Source organism: Bufo gargarizans, chromosome 6, assembly GCF_014858855.1.
Source record: "Bufo gargarizans isolate SCDJY-AF-19 chromosome 6, ASM1485885v1, whole genome shotgun sequence".
In the NCBI taxonomy this organism is placed as follows: Eukaryota; Metazoa; Chordata; class Amphibia; order Anura; family Bufonidae; genus Bufo; species Bufo gargarizans.
The window spans coordinates 86,383,413-86,398,679 of record NC_058085.1 but is presented as its reverse complement, the minus strand read 5'-3'; the positions used below and the strand labels follow the sequence as shown (position 1 = coordinate 86,398,679).

At 42.9% G+C, this 15,267-nt stretch overlaps 1 protein-coding gene across 1 annotated transcript; it reads left to right on the top strand.

Moving 5' to 3' along the window:
- Positions 1 to 4,491: 4,491 nt before the first annotated feature.
- LOC122941981 (protein kinase C delta type-like) lies at positions 4,492 to 13,200 on the top strand. The gene is made up of 7 exons (XM_044299476.1): positions 4,492 to 4,666; positions 8,323 to 8,603; positions 9,517 to 9,608; positions 10,125 to 10,326; positions 11,509 to 11,628; positions 12,170 to 12,295; positions 13,066 to 13,200. Exons 1-7 carry the CDS (start codon positions 4,492 to 4,494, stop codon positions 13,198 to 13,200), a joined length of 1,131 nt encoding a protein of 376 aa, XP_044155411.1.
- The last annotated feature ends 2,067 nt before the right edge of the window (positions 13,201 to 15,267 follow it).

Below are 15,267 nucleotides of genomic sequence, written 5' to 3'. Positions count from 1 at the left end.
CATCACAAGGTCTGGACTAAATTTATTTCTCCATCCTCTAATTCAACTATCCTCTATTTTTCTGCTTCGGACGACAACGCCTGGCTTCCAGCTTATTCAGGTAGGAGCACCGTGACACGTGCACCAAAAGTAAGGGACATTTAGGCCGCCCCATACCACTCAGACATTCCTACAATCGGGTACCATCTACTATATCATTTCAAAGGGGCCTTGTGCCCTTGTTGCTTCACTGCAACTGGCGTCATGAAACACTTATCTCATCTAAAAAGGGACCCCTTGTCGCTGCCGTGGGTTGCACAGGCACTGCCTAATACCATCCTTGCAGTGAAGCACGGTGGTGGCAGCTTCATGCTTAAAGGGCTTCTGTCACCCCACTAAAGTCATATTTTTTTTTTGGGCTAGTTACATTCCTTATAGTGCGATATATGAAAATATAATGATATTACTTACTTTCATTCAGCCGTTTCTTATAAAAACAAAGTTTTATAATATGTAAATCAGGTCTCTACCAGCAAGTAGGGCGTCTACTTGCTGGTAGCCGCCGCAAAAAAACGCCCCCCCTCGTCATGTTGATTGACAGGGCCAGCCGCGATCTCCTCCTCCGGCCGGCCCTGTCAGCATTTTAAAAATCGCGCGCCTCTGTTCATTCGGCGCAGGGGCTCTGAGATGAGGAGGCTCGTCTCCTCAGAACTCCCTCAGTGCGCCTGCGCCGATGACGTCTTCTCTTTCGGTGATGTCATCGGCGCAGGCGCACTGAGGAAGTTCTGAGGAGACGAGCCTCCACATCTCAGAGCGCCTGCGCCGAATGAACAGAGGCGCGCGATTTTTAAAATGCTGACAGGGCTGGCCGGAGGAGGAGATCGCGGCTGGCCCTGTCAATCAACACGACGAGGGGGCGTTTTTTTGCGGCGGCTACCAGCAAGTAGACGCCCTACTTGCTGGTAGAGACCTGATTTGCATATTATAAAACTTCGTTTTTTATAAGAAACGGCTGAATGAAAGTAAGTAATACCATTATATTTTCATATATCGCACTATAAGGAATGTAACTAGCCCAAAAAAAAAAAAATGACTTTAGTGGGGTGACAGAAGCCCTTTAAGGGAGTAGTTTCCACTGGCTGGGACGAGGAGACTGGCCAAAGTTAAGGGAATGCTAATTGGAGCAAAGTACAGACATATTCTTAAAGTGGTTGTCTTAATTAAGCATACAGACGTGGACAAAATTGTTGGTACCCTTTGGTCAATGAAAGAAAAAGTCACAATGGTCACAGAAATAACTTTAATCTGACAAAAGTAATAATAAATTAAAATTCTATAAATGTTAACCAATGAAAGTCAGACATTGTTTTTCAACCATGCTTCAACAGAATTATGTAAAAAAATAAACTCATGAAACAGGCATGGACAAAAATGATGGTACCCCTAACTTAATATTTTGTTGCGCAACCTTTTGAGGCAATCACTGCAATCAAACGCTTCCTGTAACTGTCAATGAGACATCTGCACCTCTCAGCAGGTATTTTGGCCCACTCCTCATGAGCAAACTGCTCCAGTTGTGTCCGGTTTGAAGGGTGCCTTTTCCAGACTGCATGTTTCAGCTCCTTCCAAAGATGCTCAATAGGATTGAGGTCAGGGCTCATAGAAGGCCACTTTAGAATAGTCCAATTTTTTCCTCTTAGCCATTCTTGGGTGTTTTTAGCGGTGTGTTTTGGGTCATTGTCCTGTTGCAAGACCCATGACCTGCGACTGAGACCAAGCTTTCTGACACTGGCTAGTACATTTCTCTCTAGAATTCCTTGATAGTCTTGAGATTTCATTGTACCCTGCACAGATTCAAGACACCCTGTGCCAGACGCAGCAAAGCAGCCCCAGAACATAACAGAGCCTCCTCCATGTTTCACAGTAGGGACAGTGTTCTTTTCTTGATATGCTTCATTTTTTCGTCTGTGAACATACAGCTGATGTGCCTTGGCAAAAACTTCGATTTTTGTCTCATCTGTCCACAGGACATTCTCCCAGAAGCTTTGTGGCTTGTCAACATGTAGTTTGGCATATTCCAGTCTTGCTTTTTTATGATTCGTTTTCAACAATGGTGTCCTCCTTGGTCGTCTCCCATGTAGTCCACTTTGGCTCAAACAACGACGGATGGTGCGATCTGACACTGATGTTCCTTGAGCATGAAGTTCACCTTGAATCTCTTTAGAAGTCTTTCTAGGCTCTTTTGTTACCATTCGGATTATCCGTCTCTTAGATTTGTCATCAATTTTCCTCCTGCGGCCACGTCCAGGGAGGTTGGCTACAGTCCCATGGATCTTAAACTTATGAATAATATGTGCAACTGTACTCACAGGAACATCTAGTTGCTTGGAGATGGTCTTATAGCCTTTACCTTTAACATGCTTGTCTATAATTTTCTTTCTGATCTCTTGAGACAGCTCTTTCCTTTGCTTCCTCTGGTCCATGTCGAGTGTGGTACACACCATATCACCAAACAACACAGTGATTACCTGGAGCCATATATATAGGCCCAATGGCTGATTACAAGGTTGTAGACACCTGTGATGCTAATTAGTGGACACACCTTGAATTAACATGTCCCTTTGGTCACATTATGTTCTGTGTTTTCTAGGGGTACCATCATTTTTGTCCATGCCTGTTTCATGAGTTTATTTTTTTACATAATTCTGTTGAAGCATGGTTGAAAAACAATGTCTGACTTTCATTGGTTAACATTTATAGAATTTTAATTTATTATTACTTTTGTCAGATTAAAGTTATTTCTGTGACCATTGTGACTTTTTCTTTCATTGACCAAAGGGTACCAACAATTTTGTCCACGTCTGTATACCATTTATCATGTAGAGTAAGTTAATACAAGCCACTTACTAATGTATTGTGATTGTCCATATTGCCTCCTTTGTTAGCCTGATTCATTTTTCTATCACATTATACTCTGCTCATTTCCACCGTTAGGCCCACCCTGCAATCCATCAGTGGTGGCCGTGCTTGCACACTATAGGGAAAAAAAACTAGCCTATGTGAGCTCCCAAGGTCCCAGACACCAGATAGGCCGTCGCCTTTTCCTATAGTATGCAACCACGACCACCACTGATAAATTGCAGGGTGGTCGCAACCATAGAAACAAGCATTGTATAATGTGATGGAAAATTAAGCCAGCAAATGGAGCAATATAGACAATCACAACACATTAGTAAGTGCCTTGTATTAACTTTCTCTTCTTGATAAATGCCACTTGATAAAGAGAGACAATCCCTTTAATGAAAACCTCAATCCATAGTGCTCTGTCCTTAGACTGGGCCAAAGATTCACCTTCAAGACAGCAGAGGATTGGCCTAGGGACAACTCTGGGAATGTCCTTGAGTGGTTCAGCCAGACTTGAACCCAACTGATAGCTGTGGGTCCCACCTCTGGGATCCGATCTTGTCTAGAGAACTTGGCCACCAAAATGAAGGACAGCACACCATGCAGACTATGAAATGCTCTCCATTCAATGACATAGGAGTTCCCAAAATAGCCAAGCAAGTGGGCTGAAATATATGAGACTGTCAGGAGTAACCGATCCAACGCTCTACTATTCTTCTGCTTCTTAACTCCCATAGTGGTGAACAGAGGTCCCGTTCTGGAGACAAAAGTGGGTCCTAGAGATATGTCATCAATGTCCCAGGTAGAAATACCCCTTTAAGTAATTAGATTCAAAATGTAACAAAAACAATCAGTAGTTCTACAAAACGTATTTGTGTAGCTCCAGCCTGTTCTTACTATTCCCATTGTCCACACTATACAACTGTATAGGGACATAACCCTTTGACAAGAGGAATAGTAACGCTCAGTTTGTTCATAAATTTCCAGGAGGAATAACAGAAGAACAGCACAATGCAGAGATTTATCATAAAGACAGAATTGTTTAATAAATAGGCACATGTTTCTCCTGCCATCTTTATAATGCAGATTATTGCTCCACCTTTGCAGCACATTTCATTTGAGTTTACTTAAAATCACAGTAAAATGGAAACTTAAATCTATTACATTGCATAGAAGAAATGTATTTTCAATAAATATAAAAAATAAATAAAAGATGGCAGAAATGGCTGAATGCTATTGGTCAGTTCCTACTCACATCACAACCATGTAACCAGGGCAACTGTGGTGCCCGTATCTGAATGGTAGGTGGCAGTTGGAAGTGGCAGTTAGAGTTGACTGGCGACGGAGGACATATCTGCTGACCTTATGGAAAGCGCTATAATGGATTCGGAGGAAGAGGAGATTGTTGGGAGGAAGAGAGGAGCGAAGAAAAGAAGAGGATTTTCTGACTCATCGGCTGATGAGCAGAACGTGATGAAGAAAGAAGAGGAGACTCTCATCAGGAGGAAAGGAGGGAAGAAGAGACGGACCATCCTGACCTCAGCGGATGAAGAGAAGGAGACACCCAAGAGGAGCAAGAAGAGAAGAACATCCAGCTCCTCCAAGAAGATGTCTCCTAAGGATCAGCGCATTCAAGTGGACGACGATGTGACTACAGAGCCCAAAAGTGCCAAGAAGAGAAAACTCATCCTTATCTCTTCAAAAGGAGCAAAGAAGTCCCTGATCAAGAAAGAGGAAGACGTCCCGAAGACAGAAGACCAGCAGGAGGACCAGAGAGTCTCAGGTAGATGCACACATATAGGAATATAGAAGTTATACATCCTGGACACATTGTTATAACTTTACATTAATCCAATCTGTAGCGCTGAGACCTGAGACAAGCAGAAGAAAGGGGATTCCACATTTATTGGGGGGTTACTAGGGTTGGGGGAGGAGTGCTAGCCGCCATGTATCCTGGGTGCTCAGTTCCTTGGGAGCGACAACAAGCCATTTTGTCTTGGTCAGGGTATTTAGATACAGGGCTGGGGCAGTGAAGTGTGAATTAGGACATACACAGTCCAGTCTTAAGTATTTTATGTTCTAGGAATTATTTCTAATCACTCCGATAGTGTCCTGTATGAGTTGTCAGCAGAGCCTGTGCATGGACAGAATACAGGCTGTCATAAACAGTAGCCTATAGTGTGCACAGTACACACTGTAACAACCCTGCATGCACAGGAGTGATCCTGATACATGGAGCAATGTGCCCCTAATGGGAATGATTAGAAGTGGTCAGGAGCTCCATGTCCATAGAAATGTAGAAGGCCACATGCCGAGCACGTCTACACATCTCTGACCTCCAAGGTGACTTCTAATATTCTTAATAATGTATTCTAGGAAGTGCATTACTCCTTGTGATACACCCTGCAGCTGCTGCAGAACTTCTTTCTTTAGGCCACTTTCACATGAGGAACAGAAAGTACATAAGAAATGCAGAGGTTTCCATAATCCTTCCTCTGTGGGTTTAGTCTCACAAATACTGACCTGAATATGTAAGTGGGAAAGCGCCCCCAGTAATGGACTGGGAGAAGGTCTGCAGCATCTGACCTGTGTAATGCTGTTCTGCAGCAGCTTTGAAAACTGTATTTATTTAGGGTGGTTTGGGGTCTATATGTATTATGGGGCGTGTATTTACTCCGGGGTGTTTATTCAGGGGTCTGGTCTGCAAGTTTACAAAGATTTAGTTTTAATGGTGTTCACTGTAAAAATGATGTTATCTGTATCCAGCCGGTCATTCCAGTCATGGTGATACTACATCCATGTGTTTACTACATGTACAAAATAAAATATTCTAAAACCCAGAACTTTTGTATTTATTCGGCAGACCTTTAATTTTTATTGATACCAAACATACAACTTTTTGACCACTTTTTATTCCATTGTTTGGGAGTTAAAGTGACCAAAAAGCAGCAATTCTCACATTGTGTATTTTTTATGTTTTCACTTTATGGGATATTTTAATAGGTTGGAAGTTTACAGATATGGTGATGCCAGTTATGGATATATTACTATTGTTTGCATTTTCATATGATAAATGTGAAAACTGTTTTATTTTTTTAGTTTAAAATATATATTTTTAATGTTATGAAACGTTTTATTAAATATTTGACTCCCACTGTGTATGGAGTCTACCCTATATACTCCCCTGCGAAATGTGTCATATGGTATATGTATGTCACATGTCAGGAGGGGTTAAAGGGGTTGGTCCACCATTACTTGTCATATTCATTTATAGATCATAGTTAAGCACATTTGGCTCTCACATACCATTAGAAAATAATCCAGTGAAGAGGTATGACGATTACTTACATAGTATAGTACCAACTGGTGTTCACAGTACCGCAACGTGCGCGTCCATCTACTGAGCTGCTGGTCACACGTGCTCACTCTCCCCAGAGCCAGGTCTCTGCACAGTGATCCTGTGTTCATGGCACAACAGCCGATAGAAATAGCTTTCTGCATGGAAGAGGCCTTCCTATTAGCTCCTCTGCAGTGGACACCGGGAAGCCATGTCTTGTAGCCGCTCTGCAGTGACCAGAGAGGAGCACTGTGAGGGGAGGGACTGATCTGTGACCAGCAGCGCTCAGCTCAGTAGGTGCACATTAAACACCAGGTGGCGCCGTACTGTACAAGTAAATGTCAGAACTCTTCACTGGATTATTCAGCATGTAAATGGCAAATAGGATTCATGTAATTATGGGACAACCTTTTAACCCCTTATGGAAAAATCATGTACGTGATATGCAAGTGATACCTTGTTTCATCCGAAGTCGATTCGCTCATCCCTAATGCCGATCCTTGTCATTTAACCCCTCAAATAGTGCTGTCAATTGCAACCATGGCATCCATGAGGATACACGAATGTAGGGTCTCCAGTCAGTTTTCATGACAGCCTGGGACCTTGTGAAAGTTCCCAGGACTGTCACGGCTAGCTGCCTGCAGTCCAGTACAAGTGGCCATGCCAGTCCTATCTAAGTGCAGCCATCCAACCTGCACTGTACCTCCTCAGCTGGTGGCTTGGAAGAATTGCACTAAAGCCTGCTGCTGCTGTATGTATCTCAGGTTCAACATTTTCACTCTGGGCTCATTCTTCAGTACAATTACTTTCACTCCAACAGACCCCAAGAAGCGACAACCTGAGGTAGGACACCGTGACAACACAAAACCTCATCAGGGCAACTACCACTCCCATCCTCTACACTGGTTCCCACGGGCATTCGCTGCATGCTCAAGACAGGGCCTAACTGTCAGACTGTGAAAATCCTGTAGACTGCAATCGTTTTCTATTACAGTCTATGGGACGAGGGATCAGAAGATCACATGTCCAATTACCCCAGGGGGGCTAAAAATTACATTGTAAAAATGTTAAAAAATTAGGTTTCCCCCATTCTCAATTTTATATTTAAAATATATAAATAAATAAAAAAACATAACCGACATCGCTGCGTCAGAAAATGTCTGGAGTAATAAAATATCAAAATATTTTTAAAACGAGGTGAATGTTGTAACAAGAAAAAATAAAAACACCCAATTCGCCATTTTGGGTCACCTTGTGCCACTCCAAAACAATTAGATAAAGAGTGACCAAAAAGTTGTTTGTACCCACAAAATCTACCAATAAAAACTACAGATAACTCTGCAAAAAAAAAAACAAGCCCTCATACAGCTCTGAAGTCTAAAAAAGCTGTGGGTGTCAGAAAATGTTGATGCAAAGAAATGTTTCTGTTTTCAGAATGAACGCTGTAATGTTAACTGCTTGTATCCAGGGGTTAGGACCACCCTGCAATCCATGCTTGTACACTATAGGAAAAAGTGCCGGCCATTTTGGTGGCTGGGACTGCAGGAGCGAGCATAGGCCAGCACTTTTTTCTTTAGTGTGCAAGCATGGCCACATGTGCTGGATTGCAAGATGGTCGTAACCATGGAAACAAGCAGTGTATAATGTGATGGAAAACTGAATCAATCCAGCAATGGAGGCAATATGGACAATCACAATACATTAGTAAGTGCCTTGTATTAACTTTCTCTACATGATAAATACAATTTACTGACGTGAGACAACCCCTTTAAGGGGTTAAGGCACTTGGTCTGGGGTCTGTATTTATTTAGGGGGTCTGTTTTCTGCATTTATTTGGAGTCTGTTCTGACTCTGTATTTATTTAAAAGGTGCTAGATTTTATTAAATAGAATAGTATAGTCCCCCAGCTATCACCGATCCAAGTCTATGGGACTGCTGGAGAAGGCCAAGCTCTGTACACGGCTACGAAGATTCATTACTGTTGTCAACAATGGTCTATGAGAGTAACAGAAAGGGCCAAGACAATCAATGTGGTATTAATGCCTCAGATGGGAATATCCCTTTAAATGCCTTCTCATGTTTTTCTATTATTTCCCCCCCAGTTGAGGACAGTGGTGTTCGGCCAACCTGCTCTAGAAGCACAATCTCCGAGAACATCAGGGAGAGATTAATATTCCATCATGTGCTCGGGCGGGGAGGTTATGGAAAGGTCGTCTTGGCTGAGGGCACTTCTAACCATCAGAAGTATGCTGTGAAGATCATCAGCAAGAGAGCCATGCTTGCCAACTGCAATGAGGCGGATGTGTTGGTGGAGCACCGAGTGTTACAGCTGGCATCTGGGAGCCCCTTCCTTGTCCACGCAGACTTTGCATTTCAGACCAAGGTACACTACTTACAACCTCACTTTTATCAAATGTCTCCACTTGTACCCCAATCAGCAGAAAATGGGACCAGCAGCACTCGCTGGAGAACCCAAGACCCTTCACTGTAACACCTGACAGGATGACTATCCATGTCAGAGCAAATGGGTCTGGTAGGATTGCAGGGGCCCCCAGTGATAAGAAGAACAGGGGTGACTGAGTCCCCATGTGAATGAAGAGGTAGTTTGCCTGTGTGACCAATGCTCCATTAAAAACTCCATTAAAACTTAAACGACTATGTACTCCCTGCTTCGAGGAGCATACTCACTGCCTTCAAATGGTCCACGATCCGCAAGATGCGGCTAAAGAGGGGACGTGTCCTATCTTTTGGGGCATGGCACGGATTAGAAGCACGTGGAAGGACCCGTGTCCGTGTTTAGCAGATCCGCAGTTTGCAGTCTGGAAAAGAAAATGGTCTTGTGAATGGGGCCTAAGGGAAAAATGTTCCTTTGTAATCCAAAAATACAGCACTTTTTGCATCAAGTCGTCACAGTTTGTAAGATCTCTTAAATAGGATCCTTCATTGTTTCTCCTCGCCATGTACTGGACACACGGACACTTGGATCATTAGAGAACAGTTATCAGTTCTGTGTCTAGTAAAGTGCTGAGCACCATGTCTCCATCACAGGTCCAGGACAGATTTATAGCAGCTACAGGAAAGCAGTGAAGGTTTCTATTCATAACTGCAAGCAGAGATCATAACTGACAATCTGATACAGAAAGATCGTAAAACTGTATAATCTTTCACTATACACAAAGAATAACTGTTACGTAATGAAACTTGAATATCCCTTCAAGGATTTCAAAAGCCACTAGCTATATTCTGTACAGTAAATGTGATCTGATGGTTTGGTAATGGCGTCTTCTATGTCACAGTTGCTTTTTCTACTTGGGCTGGAATACATGAGCTGCGGGGACTTTGATCAATTCCTGAGGATGAAGGGGCGGCTTGACATCCCCAGTGCAAGGTAAGGCTGAATACAAAACCTCAGCTAAACGGTCCGAAAATGCCGTGAAATATTAGATACAGCGTCCTGCCTTATGTACATCACACTGATGAGATCTGCTCCTCCGTTTCTTCTCTACCAAAGAAGGATTGAAGAAATGTTCCTCAGGAAATGTTAGGGAATGTCTCCTCTCTTCCTTGGGCTGTGATCCTCCATCTGATATTAAAAGACATACAGGAGAACAGATCTCCCCTGTGTGATGTGAAGAAGCCTTAGTCACATTCCCAGGAACTAAAGGGGTTCTCCGGGAATGGCCATCAATAGTCACAAGCAACCGGTCCTAGAATGTGACTACAACTGGTTTCCTCCAATAGCAGAGCTGCTTAATGGGGTGAGGGATTTTAAGCCACCATGCAGCCTCCTCCGTTGACAGTGATAAGATATATATTTTGCCTCTTAGTTTAGTGAATGGTAAGGATGTCTAACAGTCTTCTGTGCTATCCTCGCATTATATTGATTTAGTTACTTTTCTGACAGATTCTATGCCGCTGAGCTCGTGTGTGGCATCCAATTTCTCCATTCTAAGGGAATTGTCCACAGAGACCTCAAGCCCGAGAACATCCTGGTGGCTGAGACGGGCCATATTAAGATCACAGATTTCGGTCTCGCACTTGAGAACATGCTTGGAGACCGCACAGCCACCGAATATGCTGGGACAGAAGGCTATGTGGCTCCTGAGGTGAGAAAAAGGGAGTTTTCCTCATTTCTGCCATTCCATTTGTATTAAAGGGGTTTTCCAGGTTTGGAATATTGGTCGCATATCCTCAGGATCGGCCATCAACATCAGTTTGGTGGAGGTCCGACTCTTGGCACCCACACCTATTACCTGTCTGAAGGGTCCACATTGATGGTGTGAGCTCTACGGCCTCCTCATTGATTACTGCACGCCATCTACTTGATGCAGGCTACTGCAGCTTCTTCTCATTGACATGAACGGGAAAAGGCTGCGATATCCTGCAGGTAGCATCATGGCCCCTTCATATAGCTGAGAGGGGGGGTTTTCGAGAGTCAGACCCCCACTGTTCTGATACTTATGGCCTATTCTGAAGAAGTATAATGAATATTCTGAACCCAGAAATCCCTTTAATGATGGTAATTCTTCCTATTATTAATCACTTATTTTCTCATCATTATGTATTAATAAATGCCTCCTCTTACCCCTTTCCGGACCAGACCAATTTTGGCAATTATGCTTTCCGCATTCTTCTTCCTTGCCTTTTTGCATCGGTCTTGATATCCCCTACGTTGCTCCTCCATTGCATGCGCCTAACCGGAAATCTACCACAGCTCCCATCATCTGCACATCTCTGGCTTCACTTGCGCCAGAAAACTGGCATAAAAGAAAATAATTTTTTTATGGGTGGCTGACCATGCCCCCGTGACATAAAAACAGCAATTTTGGAGTCAAGATTTTGACGGTGTTCTCTTAGGGAAGTTGAACCAGCAATCCTTTGAACTCCTGTACTATTAACAGCAATACTTCTGTATTATTGCAAATACTTATTTTTCACGCATTCTTCTACAGAGTGTATGAGGTGTAATAGTTGAGGTAACATGGCAGTAGAATGCGCCTGTTCCAATGAATGGACCACCATGTAGCATTCAGTCACACTGAGCCTATAGCAGTGAGGTTCCTTCTGTCACCTTCATATGAAAGCCATTTATCAGAAACAGAAGGGCTACAAGGCAACGTCTGTCCCTACAGCAGCAGATGACCTTGTGGTTACAGTTTATCTGCAGCTGGATGGAGGCAGAACATCTTGTCCTCATTTAGCTAAACACCTTGTGTGACACAGCCTGAGCACCTACAGTGCGGGTTTATAGTATAAGCCGTGTATCACTCTTCTCTCCTTTCTGGCAGATGCTGGCTGGGGAGGAGTATGGCGTCGGAGTGGACTGGTATTCATTTGGTGTCATCTTAAATGAAATGATTACCAGTCAGCGCACAACACGCTCCGGCGCTAAAGACATCATTAAAAAGGTCAGTATGTTCCTACATGACACTACTGTACTGTATACAATGTTACATGACAACCTGTGATAGAAGACATCTCTCCCTACAATACCCCATAGTGCACCATGATCTCCTTCACTAGTACTCACCACTGTAGTGTTCGGGAAGGGTCGCCCCTCAGAGATGCTGCTAGCAGGATAGCGATACACAACCAGCACTTCTTGTTAACTGCAATAAGAGTTTAAGAGCCTGGTAGTTAATGTACTGAGGACACGTCTACATATTTAGTCCACCTCTCGGAGTTTATGTAACAAGCAGCCACAGATTTCTAAAATCTCCCATTGCTGACACTACAGCCTGAGTCCAGTATCCAGACAGAATAAACATTAGGCAAAATATATCAAAACTGGTGCAAAAGAAAAGTGGAGAAGTCGCCCATAGAAACCAATCAGATTGCAGATTTCATTTCCCAGCTATCCTTTGAAAATGTAAGCTCTGGAGTCTGATTGGTCCTTGTGCTCAGATGTCAAAATAGTGACTAAGTTATAATTACATTCCTCATTTTCAGCTCCTCCTGAAAGATCCTGCCAAGCGCTTAGGAGTCCACGGGAACATCCGAGGCCATCGTTTCTTCCAGCATATTGACTGGGTCTCAGTGGAAGCCCTTCGGATGCCCCCACCACACATCCCTGTAGTAAGTAATAAAGAGAAGCTCTACCCTGCTCTACATACACTTCATATGCTATATACGATTCTCAATGTCAGGGGCTTGATTGGGGGACATGTTGGCAGGTGGGCACAGCCATCACAGCACATGGCAGTTTGGTGACTGGGCCACTAAACTCCAAATCCAAGAATGCATGTCACCATACAGAGCTTTTATGTATGACTTAGTGGAGAAGAGCACCACAACCCACATGAGGGTGCAGCGGAGGACAAACACTAATCAATTAAAATGTCAGGTTCTGAACCGTGCTTGAGTTCCTGTTCTGAGATATATATCCTCCATGATTTTCAAATATTCTTTATGAAGCTTTTAAAGGCGTTCTCTCAAGATGATATCTTCTGTGCATAGGTCATAGTAGGGTATATACATGCCATAGAGAGGGACCAGAAGGGAAAGCTGCTCAGGCAGATCTGACACCTCCAAGTATTCTATTAATCTACTAATTTTGATTTCACTAGTCCATGCCTTTAAAGAAGACATGATTGTAATTATAACAAATACTTGTTGAATGGAGCTGGTTAGAGGTAGACCTCTGTAAGGAGTGTAGGCTAATAACCTAATATGGCATTTAAGATGCTTTATACTCCTCCAGAAAGAATATATCTTATTATGGTGGAGGATGAGTACATAAGGTGATCATATTATATGTGATAATACTACCACCAGAAGCTTCATATCAGGTCTGTGACAGCTTGTGATGATCATATCCTCATTTTCATCTATTTATTTGCTTATAGCCATCTATACCTCAACTCTGTCCCAGGCAATTTTACCTGGACAGAATGGAGGCAGCAGCAGCAGCAGCCAAGAAGGGACCTTTACCATCTAAAGATCAGGCCATTTTCAGAGGGTTTTCATTTGTCACCTGGTAAACCCTCCACCCGCTCTAATGTCATCAGAGCAAGATGTCCTCCTGAGCTCCTGGAGAAGATTGATGGATGGACAGAAGAATGGACCCAGGTATATAGCTGGAAATAAGTGGTATTCCTATATAGTTGTATAAATTTCCTAATAAGTCAAGATTTAAAGTGTTCCAAATATGAAGCTTCAGTTTTATGACTATTAGGCCTCATGCACATAACTGAATGTGTTTTGTGGTCCACAAACCATGGATGCGTGAAATATGGTTATCAGATGTATGCGTCCTGCATTTTCATATTCTGCACGTCCCACCTTGCTTTAAAAATGTTTATTATTGTCCGCAAAATGGACAACAATGGGACATGTTCTATTTGTAAATCCATGATCTTCACATGTAGCACACAGTCTTTATATATTATACCATATCTTGTGGTGTCTGTACTGATACATCCTGTCATATATCCTACAGCATGAAGACCATGAAGAAATATGAAGACTGGACCTGCGATTGGCACTGGGCTGAAGAAAAACATCCGGAACACACTTGAGAGAGGACACTGGTCCTATAGCTCACAGATCAATGCTGGATGACTGTGAGTATGTGTACGGGCATTTGATCCAGGGACTATATTCCCACTGCCATATTTGCAGTCAGGAAGGAGTGTTTTTCCCCTTAGATCAGGACAGATTGGCAAATGTCATAAAGGGGTTTTTTATCGCCTTCCTATGGATCAACACAGTTGCCCTTCCCCCAGTTCAGCCATTCCCCTAATCAAAAGTACAATATGGCCAACCTTCTGTGGACAGATTATTTAGTCATTGATTCTGGGACCTATCTGACTGCCATGCGTGGAGTCGGGAAGGAATTTTTCCTCATCTGAAGCTGATGGCTGAGGCTCAGTGAGGTTTTTTCGCCTTCCTCTGGATTAATAATATCTGATCCAGGGAAATAGTCTGACTGCCCTAAGCGGAGTCGGGAAGGAATTTTTCCCCCTACAGGGGTTTTTTTCGCCTTCCCCTGAATCAATAAAAGTCAATGGATCTAACATATCCTTGACTTTGATTTGGAATTTACACCAAATCATCTGTCCCATCATTAATAAAATTATAAATGAAATAAAATTCTCTATTCCCCCCTATATCGTTGTGTGCCTGGTTTTATTTCCACTGACGAGCCATGTGCTGCTCAGGGCTGTATTTCACTGGTCTCCTCATATGATTACATTTTAAGCTTCTACTCTACTTTCTGTAAGTAAAAAGAGAACATACAAGTTCATGGTGAAGAAGAAGAATATCCATACAGAATCGTCTGTCTCTTCATAATGGAGACACAAGTAAAAAGTGGAAGAGAAGATAAAACATCAATTAGGTCATCAATTAAAAAATCCTGGAAAACTCCATTAAGGTCCAAATTGCACCAAATAATGAAGTTGAGGTCTAATATACAGGTAGAAAACTACAGATAGTTTAGTAAGGAGCAATTTAGTGCACATTTATTAATGCACATTTAATAAGAGGGACTTGGGTCAAAAAGAGGGACTGTTCCGCCAAAAGATGTACACTTGGGAGGCATGGTTTTGGTAAATTTGGGGCATTAAAGAACAGCCCCCCAAATAAGGTCCAGAACGGCCGCTTTCGGAGGGGTTTGCATAAGCCCCACCCAGAATTTCTGGAATCATCTCTGAAATTTTACTACAGTCCATTGAAGCACATTTAGGCCAAACATACTACTCACAGTAACATGCAGCCTGGTGTTGTCCTGTTGAAAAACGTTTTCATGACCAAATCAGTGTAACACCAAGCTGTTTGTGTACCCGAAAATAAGTCTATAGGGTCCTGTTCAGGCGGGTTGCTATGGTCTTAAAAGATCTGGAGTCCAAGCCCTAATGCATATGGTCCAATTCTGTAAGGCTACTTTCACACTGGTGTTTCTGGGTCCGCTTTTGAGATCCGTTTCAGGACTCTCACAAGCGGCCCAAAATGGATCAGTTTTGCCCCAATGCATTCTGAATGGATAAGGATCCGTTCAGAATGCATCAGTTTGCATCCGTTCAGCCTCCATTCCGCTCTGGGGGCGG